The 24765-nt window shown below is 48.4% G+C and overlaps 1 protein-coding gene across 3 annotated transcripts in view; it reads right to left on the bottom strand.

The window, feature by feature from the left end:
- LOC143835118 (carboxyl-terminal PDZ ligand of neuronal nitric oxide synthase protein-like) overlaps positions 1 to 5427 on the bottom strand; it is an 88226-nt gene extending 82799 nt beyond the window's left edge. Inside the window, exon 1 of one of the 3 annotated variants that reach the window (XM_077332287.1) lies at positions 4754 to 5427. In XM_077332287.1, the coding sequence (XP_077188402.1) occupies positions 4754 to 4876 (123 nt within the window). In that variant the 5' untranslated portion in view covers positions 4877 to 5427. The remainder of the gene's footprint in view (positions 1 to 4753) is intronic. The other 2 variants (XM_077332288.1, XM_077332286.1) reach the window with 2 other exon arrangements.
- Positions 5428 to 24765: the final 19338 nt, after the last annotated feature.

Here is a 24765-nt window from a genome sequence, read left to right as displayed (position 1 = left end):
GATTACAGCAGCGAGATAGTTATATGCTCAAAAATGGAGGTGAGCGGTACTACCCACGACTGAAGAGTGGTTGATACCACTGGCTGAATTGGGCTGAAATGGCCAAATTTATTGCTTTAGTTAGAGAAAAGACAACTAAGTTATCTGGAAACCTCTTGTAGACTTTCTGCGTGGAAATAAACAAAAATGAAAAGATGGCTTGGGGTTTTGAGGATTAAGGGGAAAAATATGACCGTACATGGGGGGAAAAGAGTGGTTAAATTCACTTTTGCTATCACAGCGTAACAGATAAATAACCTGATTTATATCTGCCCCTGTAATTCTGGGGAGACAGTCAATCAAGCACGTCCTCTTAAGGTGCCCTGCCTTCAACTCTGCAAGAAATAAATTCATCCTCCCATTACTCAGGGATTCTTCCATTAGCTCTAACAAAGGAAAAGTTGGATTTCTCCTTTGGAATAGTAAGGTCTATATTATTAATCAGGTCGCCAAATTTTGCGCTCGTGTGCTTAGCATGCGGGAAAGACAACTCAAGCTCAATTAAAAGGGTTTTAGAGGAATTTTATTATGCAATGTTTAAGGTACCTATTAATCATGCAATTTTAAATATTTTTAAATTTTGTATCGGTTCCCAAAGAGCCTCTTGTGGCGCAGAGGGGTAAGGCAGCAGACATGCAGTCTGAAAGCTCTGTCCATGAGGCTGGGAGTTCGATCCCAACAGCTGGCTCAAGGTTGACTCCGCCTTCCATCCTTCTGAAGTCAGTAAAATGAGTACCCAGCTTGCTGGGGGGAGGGGGTGTAAACGGTAATGACTGGAGAAGGCACTGGCAAACCACCCCGTATTCCCGTATTGAGTCTGCCATGAAAACGCTAGAGGGCGTCACCCCAAGGGTCAGACATGATTCGGTGCTTGCACAGGGGATACCTTTACCTTTACCTTATCGGTTCCCAGTGTTTTTTGCTATCTGTTTTACCTGACCGTAGTGCTGTATTAAATAAATTTGATTTGATTTGAAATTTGTCATGGAAGATAAAATCAAAAGCCTTTTCTTTTTTCTTTCTTTTTCCTCTTGTACCTTTTCTTTGTTTCTACGTGACATTTCAAAATCTTGAATAAAAAGTTTTGTCTCAAAAAATGTATGCGCCTGTATCACGCACCTGCAATCATTCTAAACTGTACCCCAAAGGTTTTGTAAACGCGTATTTTCTCGCCGTCTCTTCCCACCCTCTGCCATTCAGCCAGCCTACCAGACCAGACGTGCGTCTGAAAAGTGTACTCAAATCCCAGCTGACTAACCACGACACACAGGGTTTTCCAGGTGATTCACCATCACCTTCCTCTGCATAGTGACTAACAGGCCTCTGCACAGCGACCCTGGAATTCACATAATTATTGAACCAAGGAAAAATCAGGAGTCTTGTGCTTCGGTCCCGCTGGAAGAGGTGGTGGAGGGAGCTGCAGGCCAAATCCAAGCCATAAGATCACAAGCATGGGCCTGGAGTATCCGTTGTGCCCATTCTGAACACTACTTAGCGCGCAGAGGTAGAGAGCTACGAAAAACACTTCTCATTTTAAGTGGGTAAATAATCAATGCACCCATACAAAGTGTTTAATCCAGAGGAAAAGGTCAACCCAAGCAACATCCTTTAGCTTTTTCATCTTCTCTGCAAAATCTTGAGCCCTCTCTAATTAGGACTAGTTTTTCTGGATTTTATTCAGCTCGCCCTGGTAAGGACTAAGACTGCTTTAGCGTTTCCCTAGAAATTCAAACTCCACCACATTTAATCTGCTATGATCACCCCCTCCCCACCTCTCCAGATTGAGAGGAAGAGAGTCAAGTGTCCTCTGTGAACGTCAGCCAAAGCATGCAAGCTTTCGAGTTCTCCAGAAGTCTGCATTGGGCTGAGTGTGCAAATAGAAGGAGTGGGGGAAATAATTCTCAGGCCAGGAATCTCGATCAGCATCCTGCATTTGGTGCTTGGTTGATTTCAATAGTCTCAGGGTATAGCGGGTGGCAGACTTCACTCTTGGCCTGCTCACAGCAGCAAGCAATAACAACAAAAATGGAAGCTGTGCAGGTAGGGTTGCCAGTTTCCAGGTGGTGACTGGAGATCTCCTGGAATTACAATCAGTCTACAGGTAACAGAGATCACTTCCCCTGGAGAAAATGGCTGCTTGGGAGGGTGTACTCTGTGACATGATATCATACTGAGGTCCACCCCCCTTCTCCCAACCTTCATAGAATCATAGAGTTGGAAGGGGCCATACAGGCCATCTAGTCCAACCCCCTGCTCAACGCAGGATCAGCCCTAAGCATCCTAAAGCAACCTTGTTCTCCACACTCCAAGCCCCGCCCTTCCCAAATCTCCAGGTATTCCCCAACCCAGAGCTGGCAACCCTAGGGGCAAAGCATAACAACCAGCAGCTGACCAGAAAAAGTCCTGCCACCAAATGAAACATGTGTGTCCCTTTGAAAGCCAAGAGCAAAGGAACAACACTGTGGTCCTTATATTAACCACAGTGGAGACAGAGATTCATTTCAACTCGAGGAACTAAGAAAAAGGTAAGCCATAAAATAAGAATAAAAAAGTAAGCCCCAGTTCTGTTTCTACCTATTCAAGCACCCCTTTCCTTACTTGCTACCTTCACCTGTTAGATGAGGAAAAATATCACTGTATAAACAGGTCCTGAAGCAAACTGCCTGAATACGGCGCTCGAAGGTCCCTGCAGAGAAATTGCTCCTCTCTCCAACACGCCATTAACTTAATCAAGAGTCCCAGGTCTGGAAAAGCGACTTCCTCAGCTTTCTCCTTATGACAATTCGCCTCCCAAAGAAGCCTCTTTGTACCCTAGTGCTCACCCTTCCCTCTGGACATCCAACACGGTAACGTCATGTGCCCCTTTCCCAAGACACTCAGGTTGGGGGACACTAAGGGAACAGACACCCCACCTTGCCAATAAGTTATAGCAATGCAGTTTTACTTACTCACCCACCTGTGTGTAACACACCTGTTCTGGAGGATGGCAGACTACTCAAATGCCACGTGCAATCCATTCAAACAAGGATCAGTACAGAAAGAAGAGAGCTGTTTTTTTATACTCTGCTTTTCACTACCCGAAGGAGTCCCCAAGAGACTTACAAACAACTTTCCCTTCTTCTCCCCACAACAGACACTCTGTGAGGCAGGTGGGGTTGAGAGAACTGCTCTAAGAGAACTGGCCCAAGGTCACCCAACTGGCCACATGTGGAGGAGCGGGGAATCAAACCCAGATCTGCTGCTTAGACGCTGTGGCTGCTCTCAACGCAGGCTTTGGAGAGTTTAAGAGTGCCGGGCATGTTGATTATCTTGCTCTGCCTTGTGTAAGATCAGTCATTAGCACAAATTACCCAGTGCTCTCCCTATAATCCTGTGGGATGCACTAACCGAACAGATACGGTGTTGGCTCGAGACCTGACCCCGCATAGGGGAGCAAACCCTCCCCTTCCACCTAAAAGCTTGAAGGCGGCTCTTGAATTCCAGAGAAGGCATCTGTTCAATTCTCCAGCAGTGGCCTTCGGAATTCCCTCCCCCACTTTGTGCCTTGTCTACCTGGCTGTATCAAGCCGAGACATTCCTCTTTATTTCCCCCACGGCTTTTCACGGAGAGGATCCATCTTTTCCCAGCTGCGTTCTTGAAACGCTTCTAGCCCAAGGCCTGTTTTAACGGAGATCATTTTGGGCAGCCAAATGTTGTCGTACATCTTTTCCTTAACGCCCCTGGCTCGGATTTTACCCAGATCGTACTTTTGTGGTATTTGCATTACTGCTTCGCTGTACGGTTTTGCAAGTTGCTTGCAGCACCTCTCTGGAGAAGAGAGATTGAAATTCCCTTGATAATCCAGGAGAGCCATTACATCCCCATGAAGACGCAGGGTTTAAATTAGTGGTGCACTCCAAGCATGGGGGACAATGGGGGAAAACCATAGGGATGGGGGATCACTAGCAGCTCTGAGCCTTTCCCCTCTTCCTTTTTGATCTGAAACAAGCCGCAAGATTAAAAACATGCCATGAGGACACGGTTTGTTGACATGCACAAGAGAGAAAGGACACCTGCTCCTGGAAACAAAGCTCAGAGCACCTGCTCCTGGAACTGCAGAGGGCAGAATGAAGTCAGGAAATCCCAGCTAAGAACTCACCAGTCTCGGCCATCCCGAATAGAATTAGACCCTCCTAAATTTACTTAAATCAACGGGTTTAGGTGTGCTTAGAGCAAGCCTGCTAATCAGAATGTAAGCATAAACGCCAGGCCACCCATAAGAAGAAGACAAAGCAAAGGGGTGTGTGTGTAGAATTGGGTCCAGGGCCCTATTTCTGCACAGGCATCCCTGAGTAAAGTAGGGATTTCTTTTCCCTCCCATGAAGGGCTATCCCGGGGACGGGGGTGGGATTGAGCCTGGATCGGCCGGCATAGAGGTTGCCAGATCCAGGTTAGAAAAATCCGGGAGATTTGGGGTGGGGGGACAGGGTCCTCGGTGGGGTCCCAAGCCCCAGAGTCCGCCCTCTACAGCATCCATTTCCTCCAGGGAACTGTAGTGTAGAGACGAGGCACCACTCCGGGGTCCCACATGGAGCCTGGCACCCCGTGGCCGGGCAAGCTGCGTGCTCTGAGCCAAGGGGCTCCGGCGCGCGTGCAGAGCGCTTTGTCCGCCTCCAGCCGATGCGGCTGCCCAGGCGGGACCCGGCGGCGTGCGCCCTGGCCGCCCGCGCCTACCTTGGCCTCGAAGGCGATGCCGTGCTGGAAGGCGTCGTCGTTGTGCAGCGGCAGGCGCAGGTCGTGCCGGTCGTCCACCAGGCTGTAGCGGGACTTGGCGGCGGGGGAGGCGCCCACGGGCATGGCGAGGCCCGGCCGAGCGGCCACCTGAGCCCGGCGGCGGCGGCGGCGGCGGCGGCGGCTGCTCTGCACTGGGCGCCACCTCTGCCTGACCCCGGCGACGGAGGGAGGGAGGGAGGGAGGGAGGCTGGGCTCCGCGGGCGCCCACGGCGGCAGGCAGGCAGGCAGAGCCGCTGGGCGCCGGGCATGCGCCGAGCCAGAGGAGGAGCCGAGCGAGGCGGCCCGGCAGCCAGGGCCCTGGCGGGGGAGCCGAGCGCCCGCGCCCGCCCCGGCCGGGAGGGGAGAGCAGGAGGAGGAGGAGGAGGAGGCGCGGCAAAGGCGCCTCAGCGCCAGACTTCCTTCTCCCGCGGCTCGCCCCTTCCTGGCAGCCGCTCCCTGGCGCACGACGCGCTCGCCCAGCTCCCGGCCCGCGGCCCCGAGCCCGGCGGGGGTTTCGTTTGCAGGCTGGGGCCAGTGGGGCTCGCGATAATGGGGAGGGGGTGCCCAAGCTGGCGCCCGCGGCCGCCACGACGCCCACCAGCCCCTTTCCCTGGCAACCGGCAAGGGTTGGGAGAAGCCCGGAGTGGACAGAGGGCTGGTTTTCCTAGCACTGCAGGTATATAGCCTACCCTGCCTACACAGCCCTCCTTGTCAGGCCCCATGGATGTATGATCCGTGCCTTGGTGGGCTCTCCAAGGCAGCAGGGCGGCCGTAAAGCATGTTTGCTCAAAAGTGCCATCCGGCTCGGCGCACACTGGCTTGGGCAGAAGGCGGATTCACATGGGCCGCCGTGTTGGTCTGAAGCGGCACCATAAAACCAGAGTCCAGGAGCCCCTTTAAGACCAACCAAGGTTTATTCAGGGCGTGAAGAGGGCTTGCACTCGGAAGCTCACGCCTTGAATAAATCTTGATTGGTCTTAAAGGTGCTGCTGGACTCTGATTGAATTGGGCAGAAGGCAGAGGGACCTGGGGGTGGAAGGTCCTGTTAGGTGCTGTTGAATTGCAGCTTACTTATGGGGATGCTTGTAGAGGCTTTTAAAACAAGATACAAGCAAAGGACTTTCGCCGTTGGCCAGCTGTTCCAAGGTGGTCTTCCATACAAGTACTAAGAAGGGAACGCAATTTCCATTTTCATTTTGTCCGATTTAAATTTTCCCTCTGCAACAAGCAGGGTTGAGCCAGAATAATCCTACCTTTCCCCTACAATATCCTAGAATGGATATAACCCTCAGTATTTGAAAAATCAGCACAAGAATGCAGCCCCCCCCCCCCGGAAATAAGTAGCTGTTGAGCCTCCGACAAAAGCCCTGATTGCTCAGGGTGTCAGTTCAAAGGCTTCCTTATCCTCAGGTTGCAAGCTTGCCGTAAAGGGGAAGGTTTAACTTCTCTCGACAGAGATTTGCCTCTGTGATTTATTCCCCCTCCTTTGCTGTCTCCAATCCCCTCCCCCCTCCTTCAAGAAAAGAAAGAGGCTTCTGCTGTGCTTGGCTCCCCCCCTTCTGAGTTCCGCAATCACATGGCAGAACACTTTAATGTTTCATTGGGGAGGGGGGGGGGATAGAGGAAGACTTGAGTTCAAATTGATCTGAATTCAGCAGGATCCACAACGGAATAAACAAAGTAAGTGCAGATTCAGCCCTAGAGTGGGTGAGCACAGAGTTGGAAAGGGTGTCTCTCTGCCCTGAGGTTCCAGGACCATCCAGCTCTGCCTGGAGGCAATAAACCACACCCTAGACTGGTGCTTCCAGCTTGGGAATAACTTCAAAGAGGGGCTTGCAGTTGGGACTGGTCTGTCGGAGATCAAATGCCACAGGCCCGACTTCAAAGGCAATGGAGCCGCCAGACGTGAAAGATGGAGGGAACAGTAATGCCTAGGCATTTTAACCAAGGCTGAGTCTGGTGGTACCTTTAAAACCAACAACATTTTGTTCAAGGTATAAGCTTCCGAATGCAGGCACACTTCCTCAGATACAATGCACTGGCGATTAACAGGCCATACACATAGGTAGGGGGTGAGCAGGAAATTAGCCTACAGCCTAATTAAGATGGAGTCCAGTGGCACCTCTCAGACTGACAAAGTTTTATTCAAATTGAAGAAGGGTGCCTGCACATGAAAGCTCATACCTGGAATAAAACTTTGTTGGACTCAAACTTTGTTCCGCTACTTCAGACTAACGTGGTTATTCACCTAAATCAGGCTTTCTCAATCCTGGGGTTTCTTGATAGCCCTGTAAGCGTTTCACAAATGGGTGGGTATTGAAACCCTCCCTCCCAAAATGGCCAATGATGGGCCTGGACAGGGTGGGAAGGGGTGGGACCCAAGGTGGGCCTGTAGATGGCTATACTTCCCGACTATATTTTTCACCATTGTGCCACTTCTGGAATTTCTCAAAGCCGGAAGAATATTTCAGAGGTTTCTCCATGGTGTAAAAGTTGAGAAAGTTTGACCTAAATGATGTTTAACAGGGATCAAGCAGGAATAACAAGCTTAGCATATAAAGTGGTGGGGGGGAACATAGTGAAGGAAATAAATATGTCAGGATGGGAGATTAATGGGCAGATGAACTCCTAACTGAGGGATGCTGAGAGTGATTAACCAAAGAAGAAGAGTTGGTTCTTAAGTGCCGAAGGAGTCTTAAAGCAGCTTACAGTTGCCTTCCCTTTCCTCTCCCCACAACAGACACCCTGTGAGGGAGGGGAGGCTGAGAGAGCCCTGATATTCCTACTAGGTCAGAACAGCTTTATCAGTGCTCTGGCAAGCCCAAGGTCACCCAGCTGGCTGCATGTGGAGGAGGAATGCCAGTACACATCATCTGTCTCCCCTCAAGCATGGAGGCATCTTGACAGCATCTTCTTCTTTGAAGTCAGGTGATTGGCTGTTGAAAGTTATCTCTCCTGTCCCCAAACCAGAGAAATACATATCAATCTATTTTTCAAATTTATTCCTCTAATCTATGCCCATGCATTCTGGAAACCCAGGAGAAAAGGTATTCCAACCCGTTCATCATCTTGGCAGCCCTCTTCTTTTCTCCAAGAAAGCCCTCCTCATAAACAACTCTCGTGTGCAGACTATTATTATTGAAATTCTTTCTCCCCTTGGACTGAAGGCAGCTGCTGGGGCTGTGACCGGATTGTGAAGACAAGAGTTATCGAAAGTGCAACTCAGATAAAAAGGAAGCTGTCCCGCTGCAAATCAAAAGCGTGCCAGATTTAAAATCCACAAAATCATGAACACACACGGTCATCTACAGACTTGCTTCCCTTTTCGGAGCTCCTATGAATGGATGATCTTGAAACAATGACTTTAAAAAGACTAATACGTTATCTACTAAAGGAAAATATGCTAGACGGAACTTGAGCAACAAAGTAGGTGGTGTTCAGGTCACACTTGAGCAACCGTTAGGGTATGTTATTCCTTTGAACTTTAAGGAGGAATGTATCGTGGTGAGCTCCAGCGGTTTGCAAAAATGGTTAAAAAAAAACAACAGCATTCCAATATTTTGCGAGACAGAAGGCCGATTTTACACTTAACACAAGGGCAGAGACAATCTGAATATGGACTATGGCGAAATCTGCCCTGTAATTAGAACTGCCAAGTCTCCTCTGGCCACTGGGGGGGGGGGGATGGGGGTATTGGGGTCGCCGGATCCAGCTCCTAAAGAATTGGGGGTGGAGCCTAGGGAACAGAGAGACTTCAATGGGGTATAATACCATAGAGTTCACCACTCAAAACATCTATTTCCTCCAGTTAAACTGATGTCTGAAGTTTGGAGATGAAGCATAGTGGTTGAGAATGGCAGCCTCTTATCTGGAGAACTGGGTTTAATTCCCCACTCCTCCTCCACGTGCAGCCAGCTGGGTGACCGTGGGCCAGTCACAGTCCTCTCAGAGCTCTCTGAGCCCTACCTACCTCACAGGGTGTCTGTTGTGGGGAGAGGAAAAGAAGGCGACGGTCAGCCATTTACTACCTGTTTGGGTAGTAAAAAACAGGGTACCAAAACTCAGGTCTTGTAATTCTCAGGCAATTCCAGGCCCCAACCTGGAATACTCTGGAGGGGGTGGCATTAAGGTGGGCTAAAGCTGTTCTAAAGGTATGTGTTTCTCCCTGGTGGGGAGAAACACATACCTTTAGAACAAGCAAAACCAAATCGATTTTAAAAATTCACCCTCTACCAGATCAGCTCTGAAACAGGCCGTGTTAAATATAGTCAGTGAATGCAACTTCCCTGCCCATTCTGGACATCCACTATCGAAAAAGCCTGTCATGGTGCTGTAAGCCAGTGGTCCCCAACCCCGGGTCCGGGGACCAGGACCAGTCCGTGGATCAGTTGGTACCGGGCAGCGGCTCCTCCTCGTCCTACTCCCCAGCTGCTGCCTCAGGGGATGCCCTGCCACTCTGTCACCAGCCCACTTTTAGTGCTCTCCGGCAGCTGCCATGGCTGGGGCTCCCCCTCGGGGTGGCACTACGCAGCTGCTGCTGGCAGTGCCCTCAGTGGGCGGCGGGAAGTCAGGGGCACCGGCAGGAAAGCAAGCGGAGCAGGGGCTCAGGCGGTGGCGGCGACGTCCCTCCGCAAAAGACTATCCCAAAAGACTATAAAATGATGCAAGTATTCTTTCACAGGAATTAAACTGACCAATGGCGTGAAGATCCCTTGTTCATGATTGTAAATAAATTGTTTTTTTTTCCTGAGGTTTCTCAGTTCAGTTCTGCCTCTTGTCCCACCATGCCGATCTCGCTGTTTTCTGCTGCTCCAGACAGACGAATACTCTATCTCGATCTACCCTGCAAGGCTGTTGTGTGGATGGCACCGCTCCCCAGCCAAGCTGCTTGCTCTGCTGCGACCCCTCTGAAAGGGTTATTCAACCCCTAAAGGGGTCCCGAGCCCCAGGTTGAGAACCACTATTCCAAGGAATGATAATAAACGGCCATATATTATTAAATCGACCTAGTGAGTTAGACACCAGTATTACAGCCTAACATGGGGCACTCAGTAACAATTGCAGCAATGAAATTCTCAGATATTTATCACTCTTAAAGGAGCAGTCCCCAGGCTGCAATTCCACAGGTAGTATCTGTTGTCATGAAACATCAATTTATTTGTTTGTTTATTATGTTGATTTATCCACAGCCACTCCTGAGCCAGCCAGCTCGTGGTGGTTTACAATAAACAATACCCCCCCATAAAAACAGCAACATCAAAAACAGCCAAAGATCAAATTGAGGGCATGTCTGTAGATTCCTTAATTAAGCCAGTGCTGTGGAATTATGCATTGAGACCTAGCCTGTTCCTTTATGAGTTTTCCCACATTGTGTTTTGCTGTTCATATAATCTAGGGTTTCCCAACCATGGTACCATGGTACCATATGGTACTGTGAAGGCCCCTTCAAGGATACCACAGTGTAGGGTTTTCCAAAATGGTGACTAGGGAGAATCCTCCCACCCTTCACCTGCTGTTTATGGCTCTGAGCGAAATGGAAAGAAAGTTTTTAATTTAAAATATATCTACCCTTATTTGGGCAGGTTGACCTGCTCCCTTCCCAAGTGCTCAAAGATGGGCCTGGAGGGGGCGGGAAAGGAAGAGGCCCTGGCCATTTGCCGGCCAAAGGCTCCTCTGACTTCCAGGGGGCGTGGCACAGAGGCGTGGCCGGATGACATCACTTCCTGTTAGCTTGAAGCCTGGAAAATATTTCCGTGGTACCTCCGCAATCAAAAAGTTGAAAAAGGCTGATATAATCTGGAACACTGCAATCCCTTTCAATAGTGAATATATTACAGACATGCTGTATGATAATAACCCTTAGGTTTACTGAGGCCCGGTGGGGGGGGGTAGTCTTTTGCCAAGGGACGTCGCCACTGCCGCCTGAGCCCCTGCTCTGCTTGCTTTCCCGCCGGCGCCCCTGACTTCCAGCTGTCCACTGCGCAGTCCCACGCCATGGCGGCTGCCAGAGAGCACCAAAGGTGAGCTGGCAGCAGAGTGGCAGGGCAGCCCCCGAGGCAGCAGCTGGGGAGGAGGATGAGGAGGAGCTGCGGCCCAGTACCAATTGATCCACAGACTGGTACTGGTCCCCGGACCGGGGGTTGGGGACCACCGCCTTAGGGAATGGGTCAAGGAATAGCTTTTTGCAAGGCACATGGGACAGGACAGAACACTGGCACTGTTATCCCTGCAAAGAGGAATTTCCCCCCCTCCCCTTTTCCATATTCCTTATTCTGCCTGGAGTCATGAATCGTATGCTTAGCTGCTCCCTCATGCTCCAGAGCCGTCATTTTTTGTTGTCGTCGTTCTTTGACTTTTCAATTGCAATACCTGCAGCGCAAATTCCTCAGCAGGTTACCGATGAAGTTCAAAGGGATTATGATTTGCCATTAGCTGGAGGCCCTTCCGCGCAACAATAGCGCATCTGAGAGGAACATGGATTTACAGTTGTTTCGCTAATGAGGAGGGGAACGCAGGAGGCCAGGCTTAGAACAGTCACCTTCGCTTAAATAATGCTCCGGTTGTGGTTTTGACACGGCCATGCACAGAGGCGTTCTCTGAACATTAACGCTCGGCTGCGGACAAGTAGGAGCGCGTGTACTGAGCGCATGATTTCCCTTCCTCTCCCCTGTGGCTCCGTGGAAACCTGTAACGTACTTGTAGCTGTTTAAGTCTAAGTAATCCATCCGATTGCCTGCTCATTAGCAGCAATGCCGTCTATGATGCTCAAGGAGCCATTTGACTAGGGGTGTGAATAGACCACAATGGATATATAGTATGAATTATTTATGGCTTAAGGAATCAATCAAAATGATTACAACACAAGGGGGGAAAGGCACAAAGAGATGGAGTACTGAGAATATGCTTCTCACGTCAGAATCCGTTAAGTCCTCCAAACTCTCCGCTTATGTAGAAGCTTATTATGGTAAGAATACAAGCAATACAAGTGATTTTTGAAGTATATGGCAATATACTAAACATTCAGCAGAAATTCAAATCGTGGCAGGAGATCAGATATGAAGGATATTCAATGGTTAGAATATTATCAGTTTTGACATTAAAGAAAATAATTAATATGGATGGTGGAGCCCTAAGAGAGCAGACTGTTTGAATTCTCGATTATATTAAATGGACTGTTTATTAAAATGGATGCTACTTCAGTTTGAAACAGAAGACGAACAAGTGAAAAGATGTATGATTAAATGGATGCAGAATTTTAGAGAACAAATATATGTGTTCCAATGGAAATGGTTATGGGAAAGAGAAACAAGTTCAGAGCTACCCAGGCATTACAAGAAAATTGGTATATTATTCTAAAGGACATTGAGAAAAAAGAGAAAGCTGTTTCTGTCCAAAGCCATTTTCTCCAGGAGAATTGATCTCTGTAGTCTAGAGATGACTTGTAATTTGGGAACATCTCTAGACCCCACCTGGAATCTGGCAACCATATGGTGAGGGGTTTGGAAACCAAGACGTATGAATAAAGGTTGGGGAAGCTTGGTCTGTTTAGCCTGGAGAGGAGACGACTGAGAGGGGATCTGATAACCATCTTCAAGTATTTAAAAGGGTGCCATATGGAGGATGGAGCAGAGTTGTTCTCTCTTGCCCGGGAGGGACGGACCAGAACCTATGGGATTAAATTAATTCAAAAGAAATTCTGTCTCAACATCCTGACAGTTAGAGTGGTTTCTCAGTGGAACAGGCTTCCTCGGGAGGTGGTGGGTTCTCTATATTTGGGATTTTTTAAACAGAGGCTGGATAGCCATCTGATGGAGAGGCTGATTCTGTGAAGTCTCAAGGGGGTGGAAGATTACAGTGGATGAGCGATAGGGCTGTGAGTGTCCTAACTTGTGCAGGGGGTTGGACTAGATGACCCATGAGGTCCCTTCCAACTCTAATAATTCTATGATTCTATATCACCCAGTGAATTTCCATGGCTGAGTGGGAATTAAAACCTGGGTCTCTCCTAGTCAGCCACTGCACCATGCTGGCTTTCTGCGCAACCCAAGCTCACTTAATGCCTGTTAGCATCTTAAAACCAGCAGATGAAAAGTATTTTATTCACTGGACCCTTCAGTTGAATTTAATTGATGAATGTATTCCAATTTCTCTGCAGAGAGGTTGCTTTTAGGTTGATATTGGATTAGTGTTTGATTCCGGGGGGGAGGGAGGGGGTGTTAAGACTTCTTCTTTTTTTTTGTAATCCATCTCAGACATTAATTTAATAGAAAGGCAGAACATAAATCTTCTAAATAAGTAAATATTGACTCGGGCAAATCATTCCAGAGGGGTTTAATGAGGCTGTGAGGAGTGACGGAACGGTGGTGGTGAACTGACGCCACCTGCTGGGTAGAGATGGCATGGCGGTTGAGCACACCATTCTATTCCAAGGCAATCCCTACTCGACTACAATACTTTTGTCCCATTCTTAGCTGGGGAGGAAGAAGAAGAAGAAGAAGAAGAAGAAGAAGAAGAAGAAGAAGAAGAAGAAGAAGAAGAAGAAGAAGAAGAAGAAGAAGAAGAAGAAGAAGAAGAAGAAGAGTTGGTTCTTATATGCCGCTTTTCTCTCAAAGTCTCAAAGCAGTTTACCATCGCCTTCCCTCCCTCTGCCTCCAACAGGCACCCCGTGAGATAGGTGATGTTGATAGACCTCTAACAGGACTGCTCTGTGAGAACAGCACTTATCAGGCCTGTGAGGAGTCCAAGGTCACCCAGCCAGCTGCACGTGGAGGAGCAGTCAATCAAACCCAGCTCGCCAGCTTAGAAACCACCACTTGTAATCATGACACCACATTGGCACAAGAACAGAGAAAAGATTTCAACCATTCTCATTTTCTACAACTCCTTATGCACTACCCAAACTGTTATTTTGTCACTTACTTGATGTCCACCAGGAAAATCCCTGGCCCTGGCTGAGGCCAGTTTGCTCTCTTTGGGGCCAGGGATCTTGAGCAGATTTTGGTCTCCAGTTCTTAGGGCTCTTCAGGAAACATAGAATAAATCCAGCAGCACCTTTAAGACCAACAAAGTTTAATTCTATGCGTTTGTGTGCAGGCATACGTCTTCAGAAACCTTAAAACAGACTTCCTCAAGCCTTACAGACAGAGCACACTTTGTTTCATTGCTTCAGACCAACATGGTTGCCCACCTGGAGCTGCCATTCAGTGATCGTTGTGCATTGAGAATTAGGAGTCCCAGGTGGGACATGGAGAGCCCCTGGAATTATGGCTCATCTCCGGACTAAAGAGATCAGTTACCCAGAAGAAAATGGTTGCGTTGGAAGGCAGACTCCTTTGCATTATTTTCCACTGAGGTCTCTCCCTTTCCCAAATCTCACTCACTCCTGGCTCCACCCCCAAAGTCTCCAGGTATTTCCCAGCCCAGAGCTGGCAACCCTGAGAATTATAGTGACCAAGGCTATATGTTCAGGCATTCTTTGAATTGCCTGTACATTTCAGGGGGAAATGTATTTCAGAACCTGAAATGGAAAACACCTCCTACGTATATCTAGAAAGGACAGCTTGATATTAAGAATCGTCATCGTTGTGTCATTTAATATGTAACTGCCTCTATTAAGCATTGGCAGCATTCCTAGAGAAACACTTGCTGCTGGTCTTTGAATTATTCAAATATTATACTTATAACTGAATGTTTTGGTCGTGTTACAAAAAAATGAAGGATGCGCAAACACCCACTGGTTCAGAATCAACATGTGTTCCGTTCGCCGATCCTGAGGAGTGAGCCAATTTTTTGCGGGGCAACTCAGATGTTCGTGAGCAGCCTGAATCGGTTTGGTGAATTCCTTCCCACATATGCAGACAAGATGAACAGCGACAGGATTTCAGGAATGCATTTTCTCACACCGACCAGGGAAGTCCTGGTTTTCCCTCACAGTCTTCAACCAAGATGAGAGGAAATGAAATGTTTATTTATAAACCAACACATTAAAAAAAGACTTTCCATTCGGTATTACTTTTAGTCAGGATTAGGGTATTCACTCAGGTTCACACAGCAGAGTTGGGCGTACAAGAAGAAGAAGAAGAAAAGAAGAAGAAAAGAAGAAGAAGAAGAAGAAGAAGAAGAAGAAGAGTTGGTTCTTATATGCCGCTTTTCCCTACCTGAAGGAGGCTCAAAGCAGCTTACAGTCGTCTTCCCATTCCTTTCCCCACAACAGACACCCTGTGGGGTGGGTGAGGCTGAGAGAGCCCTGATATCACTGCTCGGTCAGAACAGCTTTATCAGTGCCGTGGGGAGCCCAAGGTCACCCAGCTGGCTGCATGTGGGGGAGCGCAGATTCGAACCTGGCATGCCAGATTAGAAGTCCGCACTCGTAACCACTACACCAAACTGGCTCTCTGGAGCGCAGAATCAAACCTGGCATGCCAGATTAGAAGTCAGCACTCCTAACCACTACATCAAACTGGATGCCAGCCTCCAGGTGGGACCTGGGGATTTCCTGGAATTCTAGCTCAACTCCAGACTACAGAAATTACTTCTTCTGGAGAAAACAGATGCTTTGGAGGATGAACTCTGTGGCACAGTACCTCACTGACGTCCCAGCCTCCATCCTCAAATCTTCAGGATTTTTTTAGCCTAGATCAGACAACCCCAAATCAAAACAATATGTTAGAAGATCCAGGAGTGTGAGAAACTGGCTTTAGAACAGACAAGCCTTACTGCTAGCTAACAAACAGAACCCGCTTATCAACTCATATCAAAATCAGAGGGAAAACAGACCTTTTAATTGTGACAGATGGAATTTTATTTATTTATTTACTTGTTTGTTTATTTATTTATTTATTATTTAAATTTATATACCACAGTACTCCTGCGGAATGAATATACCACAGTACATGAATTCACATGGTTGACATTATTTCTCCCATGCTCATTTGAGAAGAACAAGAAGAAAAATTGGTTTTCATACCCTGCTTTTCACTGCTCAAAGGAGCCTCAAAGTGGCTTACGATCGCCTTCCTCTCCCCACAACAGACACCCTGTGAGGGAGGTGAGGCTGAGAGAGCTCTGAGAGGACTGCTCAGTTGGAACAGCACTATCAGGATTATGAGGAGCAGAGTAGTTGCATGCAGAGGAGGACTGGGGAACTGAACCCGGCTCACAAGATTAGAAGCCACCTTTGTCGTCAATGAGAGTTGGGATTCTTAAAACGGGGGAATGGTAGCATTCATTATACGTGTATTCTGATTTTCAACTTCTCCCAGGTGTACAGAAAGATGGAGGCATGCAAGAGGGAGGGTTGCATTTGCCGGGCATTGTGATACAGATGTGTGTGAGACCCTGCAATCGGCCTGCCTCACGCATTCTGTAGAACAAAGTTTGAGTCCAGGGGCACCTTTAAGACAAACAAATTTTATTTGTATCTGAAGATGTGAGCATGCACACCAAAGCTTCTATCTGTTCCACATAATATATTTCTGGTAAGGCCTTGGAGGAGGAGTGTGTCTCATGGCTTAAGTGCCACTCAACGCTTAACACCCACTCAGGGTGGCTGTCCTGCCCTGAATGCCTCCTCCTCCAGCTGGCTTGCCTGTCTGTCCAGCAGCCAGCCAATCGCCTTCCGTCCTCCACTCTTGACCACCCCACTCCTCCTTCCACTTCCCTCCGAGGCTCGGAGGCTGCAGATCCCTGCTGCGTGAGAGCTGCCCCTACCAGTGAGTTCCCTAACAGCTGCCTGCAGCCTTTCCAGGTCCTGGGGGGAGGGGGAGGCCATCCACAGAGTTCTTCCACCCCAGTCTGACACCCGTTGTATTTCTGAATGCAATGGCCTTGGGTCCTAGTCTTGAATAAAGCCTTGTTGGTATTCGAATAAAGCCTTGTTGGTATTCAAGGACTCAAACTTTATTCTTTGCTTCAGGTGAATATGGCTGCCCACCTAAATCTATGCATGTATTCTGTGTATTTGAAGAGGCATCTCCTGCCTCATGGTTGTACAAGGATATTTCAGGTGGCTAACAGCTGCAATGGAGGTTCCCCTCCTAAGAGATACCCCCCAAAGGGAAACTGACTCCCTTTGTGGTTGCCCCTTTGGAGGTGACTTGCCACTGGCTGTGGAACCCTCCCCTGGGGGGGGGAATATCTGCCCCTCTTGAAATACCCACCATGGCCTTGCTCGTGCAGAGCGGGGGGGGGGGGGGCTGTTCCCCTGAGTCATTTCCCATCAGCCGGCTTCTCGACGCTCCCTGCCCTCAGACAGCTGTTTGGAGGAGAGTTCTTGGGAGATGTTCCAGCTGTCGCATCTTTCCTCTGCGTGCCGCTTTACTGACTGACAGGAAAGCTGATACGTGACCTGTGAAGAAAAACCTGAGGGTGTGTTTGTGGGGGGGAGGCAATGCCCTGATATCCGGAATGTCTCCTTGGCTAGAAGGGAAAGCTTTCTGGGGGACTGGGGGGGGGGGGTCTTGGAGAAGGTCTGGCACATGGTTAAATAGTATGTAGTATTCTTTTTGATTCCTCAGCAGGGGAGGTACAAGATTAGTCTTTATCTCCCCCTCCTCAACATTTGGGGGCCGGGATGCTGACTCCTAAACCTGTATCGTGTGGAAGCAGGGATTAGCCCCACTTCTAAATACCCTCTCGGCCTTTTCTGCCCATGCAGAATCAGTCCAGTTGAGCCAATCAAGCTGTGGGAGAAGAGCATCTGAGAAATACCAGGAAGTTCCTGGTTTAAATATGCTAATTACCTATCTCCCGCAATTATCTCTGTAGGATATTCTTCCATCGCGCACACTGTGCTTTGAATGTGTGAGAGAAATCTGTGGGAAGTGAAGAAAATAAGCCTTTATTTATTTATTTATTTGGATTTTTTTTATTTATTTGGATTTTTATACCACCCATTCTTTACAGCTCTGGGCAGTTTTTCTAGCTTTGTGGCTAGGTCTGCTTCAGGAACCATAGAGAAAAAAAATAACTGCACCGGTCTGAAACCATTACGCTTTTGACCATTACTGAAATTGTTACATAAACCTTACTAGCTTCAAACCCCATTCCTAAGAATGGGCCTTGAAAGGGTCCCCTCCCCTGGCCCCTGGCCAGGCAGTTTAAGGTGGCTTTGGGCCGCAGCTCACAGCCAGATCAAGTGGGGTGGGCGGGGGCTGGACAGAGCTCCTTAGCACAGTGGTCCCCAACCTTTATTAGGCTGGGGACCGGCAGGGCATTGGGCCGCGCCCGCAGGGACCGCGCAGGCCACGCCCACGAGCCGTGCCCGGCCGCGCCCGGCCGCGCCCGCGGGCCGCACCCATGAATCGGGCCGCGCCCGCAAGCCGCGCCCGCGGGCCGCACCCCCGGATTGTGCCGCGCCCGCAAGCTGCACGGACGCGGCCCGGCCCTGATTCCCTCTCCCCGCCCTCCCCGCAGTAAGAAGCTTCCTGGGCCGCAAGCTTGCGGCCTGGGAAGTTTTTTACTGCGGGGGGGGCGGGGAGAGGGAGCCGCGGCCCGGCGCCATGGCCTTTGCGGCCCGGCGCCGGGCCGCGGCCCGCAGGTTGGGGACCACTGCCTTAGCAGGCAGTCAGCAGGCCGGGAGGCCCTCATTAGCAAGGCCTCCACCACAACCCTTTGCCCAGAGCCCTCTCCCTTTACCTGCTGCTGGCTCCAGGCACTGAGGCATCTGAGAACAAAGAGGCTAGAGTCCAGGGATGGAGGGCGGGAGCTGCAGGGGCAGGGCCAATCAGGGCAAAGCTGGCTGCACCCTGATTGGCCCTATTCTAACTTGGACAGCCGAACACGTCCCACCCTAGGCTGTTTCAGAAATATATAGAGGAACAACAATGGATAAGGATGTTTCAGACAAAACTGTTTTATTTAAAGTAAAAGATCTCCTGTTCTCTCAGAGCCACCCCCATGCACTGACCATTCTGTCATTCTACCAAATTCAACTACACCATCTTGTTCTTTGGAAGGAACTAAGGCTTCTAATGTGAGAGCCTTTGGTGTCAGTGAAGAAAAGTAGGACAAAGTAAAGAAGTAAGGCATAAGCAACCTCAGAACACTACAGAAAGGGGCATTTACAGGTGTTACATAAAAGGATTCTCAGGAAGAAGCAAAACATCAAGGTCTTGTTGACTTGAGTGGTGGGGTGTCTACTTGAGGGGACATTGTTCTGTGAAGAGCAAACTGAGAGAGTTCCAAAAGGGTGGAAAATCCATCTGAAGAAAGAAATAGATAATTCACAGACATCTTGTAAGAGCACAGACAACAGGAGGAGAGAAGTGGCCATCTCTGGGAATGAAAAGAGAGACTCTGATTCTGTTTAGGTTTCCCTCATGTTTTTACACAGGGGAAAAGCTTGAAACAAATCGGACAGCAATAGCTGGCAAATGACACTATTGGTCGTGAAGGGAGACAATCTAAGCCAAGCCAGAGGGGGGGGGGGCTGGTACAGAAAAGCCCAGGGTGGACAGCCAAACAGATATTAGGAATATGACAGATGGGCCGTTCCTTACTTCTGTGACTAAAATTCTAGTCCCTTGTTCATAACTAGGGTTGCCAGCATCAAGGTGAGAAGCACCTGGACATTTTGGGAATGGAATCTGAGGGGGGTGCAGCTTAGGGAAGGGGCTTCAGTGAGGTAGAATGGCATATAATCCACTTTCCAAAGCAGCCATTTTCTTCTGGTGGATTGGTCTCTGCACCTGGAGATCAGCTGTAAACCCAGGAGATCCCCAGCTATCATCTATAGAGGCTGGTAAACCTGTTCATAGCCAGGTGCCCTCCTCAGACCAGACTTCTCAGATCCCATCGTGGACAGGTTGGGGTTCTTTGGGATGGGATCTTCCAGCCCATAATTTCAATTTGAAGCCCATAATTTCCAGGCCATGATTTCAATTCCTGAAAACAGGAATGTATTTTGTCCAGACCAGAATATGGATATGTACATCCATGTACTGGTTAAAATTGCTTTTTTCCACAAAGGATTTGCTTTACCTAATGATGTCTGAATCATTGGTTGTGCCGTGGATATCCACTCTTGAGAAAAAACTTTGCTCATATGGTCTATCCAAACAGTTCATACTGTCTCTGGGTTTCAACCGAACAAAGGAAACAATAAAACAAAGAATCCTAGATATCCATCGTAAAAAATCCACTTTTTCCAATGCCTCCACTTAATTTGAGGCCATTACCTTATTTATCTAATCTTGTTTTCCCAGAACATAGGAGATCATTTACTCTCTTAACAATATAACATGCTCCCATCTGCTTTTAGGGAAGGATTATTCAAAAAAATACCCATCTGTGATCGTTTATGTATCTGCCAGGATGGGAGCACTGAGACATCTGAACATGTATTACTCCAATGTAGGATATACGATCAATTCAGGGGAGAACTTATACCTTCCCTACAGAATAAGCCCAACTCAGAGTCAATCACAGACATGTTGTCAGACAAAAGCACAGAAATAACTTCTGTTGTGGCCAGATTTGCTTGGAGAGCTATCAAAACAAGGAAGAGCTGGGTAGATTTGGAGCAACTTAGAGATAGTCTCAATTGCTTGAAATAATGTTTGTGACTTTTAAAACCAGAATGATTCTTATAGCTGGAATGTTTTTATATTTTATAATATTTTAGTTATCAATGATTCTTTTATCTTGCTAATGTCAAATGTTTTTATGTATCTTGTAATTTGACTACTGGTCTAGTACCCTAATAATAAAGACTTGGGGCCATTCCGCACCAGGATCTATGTTGCAAATTGGTTGCGGAACGAAAAAACACCATTTTAAATAGTGGAATTCGTCGTTATGCATACCTGCCTTTGTAGTGGAATCCAGTTGCGTTTCTATTGTTTCCCACAGGTTTCCGGTCTCGGCAAAAATTGCTAGCCAGGAAGCGATATTGCCGAGCTTTGTCCCACCCCTGGCCATCAATCAAACGAGCAGCCAATGGGCGGCCGTTATCATGCTCCCGAAAAGCCCCTTTCCCTTTAAGGAAGGTTTTTTAAAAAAACCCACATGTTGCAACGAATATGCCTTGATTCGTTGCAACGAGACCAATCTAGCTAGCAGGTGGCGTGTGAGCTGCTGTTTCATCGTTGCCACACTCCCCCCGAGTGAAACCCCCCCCCCCGCACGGGCGCTATTTTCGGCCAAAAATAAAGTGAAAAACGGAAGGCGATTGGCTGGCCGCTGGACAGACAGGCAAGCTGGTTGGAGGAGGAGGCACTCAGGGGCAGGACAGCTGCCCTGGGTGGGTGTTAAGAGCTGAGTGGCACTTAAGCCATGAGACACGCTCCTCCTCCAAAGGCCTTACCAGATATATATTATGTGGAACAGATTTTTTAAAATTAATCTTGGGGATTTATATCCTGCCACTCCCAAAACGGCTCTCTGTATTGATAGCTTGGTGCCTGATGGGTGTAATTCATTCTCCCTGCCACATTCAACAAAAGTTTGGAACTTTGAGAGAATCAGTGTGGTGTGGTGGTTAAGAGCAGAAGCCTCTACCCTGGTGAACTGAGTTCAATTCCCCACTCCTCCTCATTTAGCCAGCTGGTGGGCTAGTCACAGTTCTGTTAGAGCTGTTCTTGCACAGCAGTTCTGTCAGGGCTCTCTCAGTCCCACTTACCTCACAAGTTGCTTGTTATGGGGAGAAGAACGGAAAGGTGTTTGTAAACCACTTTGAGACTCCTCAGGGTAGTGAAAAGCAGGGTATAAAAACCAAATCTTCTTCTTTTTCTGTAATGATGAAGAAGGGAATATTTCCTTTTTTTCAATGCACTTGGTGCTGTTTTCAAAATGCTGCTTTTGCTGTTTCTCACTTACCAGAGAGGGGGAAACAGTTTCTGGCTTCCCTGTTGGAGACAGGAAAAGACAGCGGTTAGGATTTAATGAGTCTCCGTCAGCATCCTTCCTGTGGCGCCTCAGGTCCGGGCTCCAGGCAAAGCATCAGCTCCCTGGAAACGGACGAATACGTGGCTGAGATTCTCTCAAGAGGGAGCCCGCAGGCTCCTTGGCTCTCTCCTCACTGCAAGGGTTTAACAATCAAGAAATACAAAAAGAGAGAGAGCAAGAGAGCCAGTGTGATTATATTGTGGCAGACTCTAATGCGGAGACCCGGGTTTGATTCCTCACTCCTCCACATGCAGCCAGCAGTAACCTCAGCCATGGCCATTTGATGCACTAATGAGCATACAGATACAGCTCAGCTGCTTTAAACAGCTTAGCAACAGCTCTTCAAGGCTGACTTCACCAAATTACTTGGTGATTGCAATTTTGACAAATACCCTATATCAGGGGTAGTCAACCTGTGGTCCTCCAGATGTTCATGGACTACAATTCCCATGAGCCCCTGTCAGCGTTTGCTGGCAGGGGCTTGTGGGAATTGTAGTTCATGAACATCTGGAGGACGACCACAGGTTGACTACCCCTTCCCTATATCCGCAGCCTCCCCAGAGTTATCGCTGGTTAGGGTTATTGAAAGTCAGGAGGGTACCAGAGTTCTGGAATTACAACTGATTGCTACATGACTTCCCCAGGAGAAAATGGAAGCTTCAGATAGCATCACATCCCTTCTGAGCTCCCTGGCACCCCCAAATTCTGCCCTCCCCAGTGTCAGGTTGGCATCTGCACCCTGCCATGGTTTTACTGTATGCATGATTTGTTTTCCTGCGTTCTCTTGCAGGAGTGGGAAGGGGTGATAATGTGGTGATCTTGGGTTGCTTTGATGTAAGGGGTCGTTTAGTTTCACTTTGATGTCTCTAGTGGCTAGAGGAGGTGAAAGGAGAGGAAATTTCCTGCATAACTATGTTCTTGAAGATTCAGAGTCTGCTAGTTGGGTTTGGCACCTGTGTCTTACAAATTGGGCTGGGAAAGTGGAGAGGTTACCCTCAAAAGGGGGTGGCTTGACGTGATATGAAGGCAGACCCAATGGGGAATATATCGATCTATATGTGGTATTTACAGGCAGTCTTAAAAATCAGTGACAGCCTGACTCCCCCCTCCTCCCCTTGCACACGCACACACACAAGCTCCCCCCCCATTTCCCCTGCCTTTGCCCCCCTTACTTCTCACTTACCTGACCTCCTTCCTGGTCCCTCCCTCTTCCCTTCCCCCCCCCCCAGATTCCCTCATCCCTCCCAGCTCCCCCTCTCCTTACCCTTGCAGCGGTGCTGACTGGGCTTGTACATGCATCCTGAGGCCTTGGGTGGGGAGGTGCTGTGCTGGCTGGGCCACCTCCTGTGCTTCATGTGTATCCTGAGGCCTTGAGCAGTCGTGGCATTGACCGGCCACCTTCCACACAGCTCCACAGCTGGCCCAGCCTCTTCTGGCTTGCTCTCTGGGACGGGACGTCATGTCCGTTCCCGTTTCCATCCCAAGGAGCGAGCCAGAAGATGTGTTCCACATCAACCAAGAATATCATGAGCTTAGTTTGTTTCTTTTCAAGTAAATTGCTTTTGCTGAACAAGCCAAGCCTGCTTCTTGAGACCAAAACCTCCAGGAATTTGCTGGAGTTTGCTACCCTAGTCGCATTTCCCTCTGCTTCTGGGGAATACCCCGAGAAAGAAAGGATAGTAGCCAGGCCATCTGTGAGCAGAGGTGGTGGTGAGTAAACTTTACATCTGTTTTGTTGCTCTCTGCCAACACAAAGAGCTGGTACCTCTTTGTAATGTTCAGTAATCCATTTCATGTTAGTTCCAGGATGCTAGACCCTGGAGCACTTGAGGTTTTACTCATGTCTGGAGATAAACTTGGAAGGACTGCTATGGAGGGTTCTTGCATTCCTTCATTCATATATCCTAAACTTACTAGATGTTTATTAACGAGGCCATCAACATGTTCTGGTTGACTGCAGCATCTTATACTATTCACCCTACCAGTGCTTGGTGTGGGGTGAAGGGAGACTGTAGTGATTGTAGAGGGACCCCTAGGAGTTTGGGGGTGGGGTGGGCAGAGCATGGAGAAAGAAGGGGAGGTTAGTGCAACATCTCAAAGTCACTTCTGGATGAAAACCAGTAAGTGATGTCACTGTGCTATGTGAAGCTCTAGGAACCCAATATCTATGGTAAATGGTTAGAGGAAGTTTCTAAAGAGCTTCGGAATGCAGTCACTTCCAGGTGCTCACCCAGAAGTGATGAGAATGGATTGCGCAATGTTTTGCTTTCCCCTGCACTTCCCCCCTCCAGTGCTCCAAGAGGGACAAGCAGCATCAGTGGAAAGTTGCCTGCCCGTACTGAATAAGTAGAAACCATAAAAGGGAACAAAGCTCAGAACCTGCCTTTGGTATGTGGAGGACCGGTAAAACATTCTGTACAGCAGCTTGTAAGCCTGATTTCAAAATGAAGGTCACGATCAAGGCAATGCAAGTCCTCAAATGACCAGTTCCCTTACAGACTGTTTTTGAATTATCATTTCTCGGGGATCCCAAAAGAGCAGGAAGTTCTCTATGACTGTTTCCACACTAGGAGACATTCTTGGTTTTGCCTCGCTTTGGTTTTCCTTTGAATGCTGCAAGTCGACTCTAGCCTTTCCGCATTTGGGCTTTCCTCCCCTCATTTACCAGGCTGAAATTCATGACAGGCTTTCTGCACTCGATTTGATGGAGGCTGCCTCCCATCATGCTTTGCTCTCTCTCTCACTTTTCCAAAAATGTGTTTTTAACAAAATGGTGCCTGCTATGTAATTACTGGTAAGCCCAAAATGAGAGCTCATAGCCTGAAGCAGCTCTGCTTCCTCATCTTCCTGCAAGACAGAACTGGCATTTCAGACAGCTGCTGAGCCAATGCAAGGCAGCACAGGGAAGACCCCGCTAATTTGCCAGCCTGATAAACTGTCAAACAGCCCCCCCACACCCATGTTTACTGATGAGAGGTAGACTGCTGCTGCAAGTAATCACTTGTATGATATAGTTCTACAGAGATGCTAGTTTTGTAGTCTCAGGAGTGTTCGAGAAAGGCTGTTGTAGCAAGAAATGTCACGCATAC

This window comes from Paroedura picta, chromosome 4 (genome assembly GCF_049243985.1).
Source record: "Paroedura picta isolate Pp20150507F chromosome 4, Ppicta_v3.0, whole genome shotgun sequence".
Classification (NCBI taxonomy): domain Eukaryota; kingdom Metazoa; phylum Chordata; class Lepidosauria; order Squamata; family Gekkonidae; genus Paroedura; species Paroedura picta.
The sequence above is the reverse complement of the archived record's forward strand: the minus strand, read 5'-3'. Positions and strand labels throughout refer to the sequence as shown.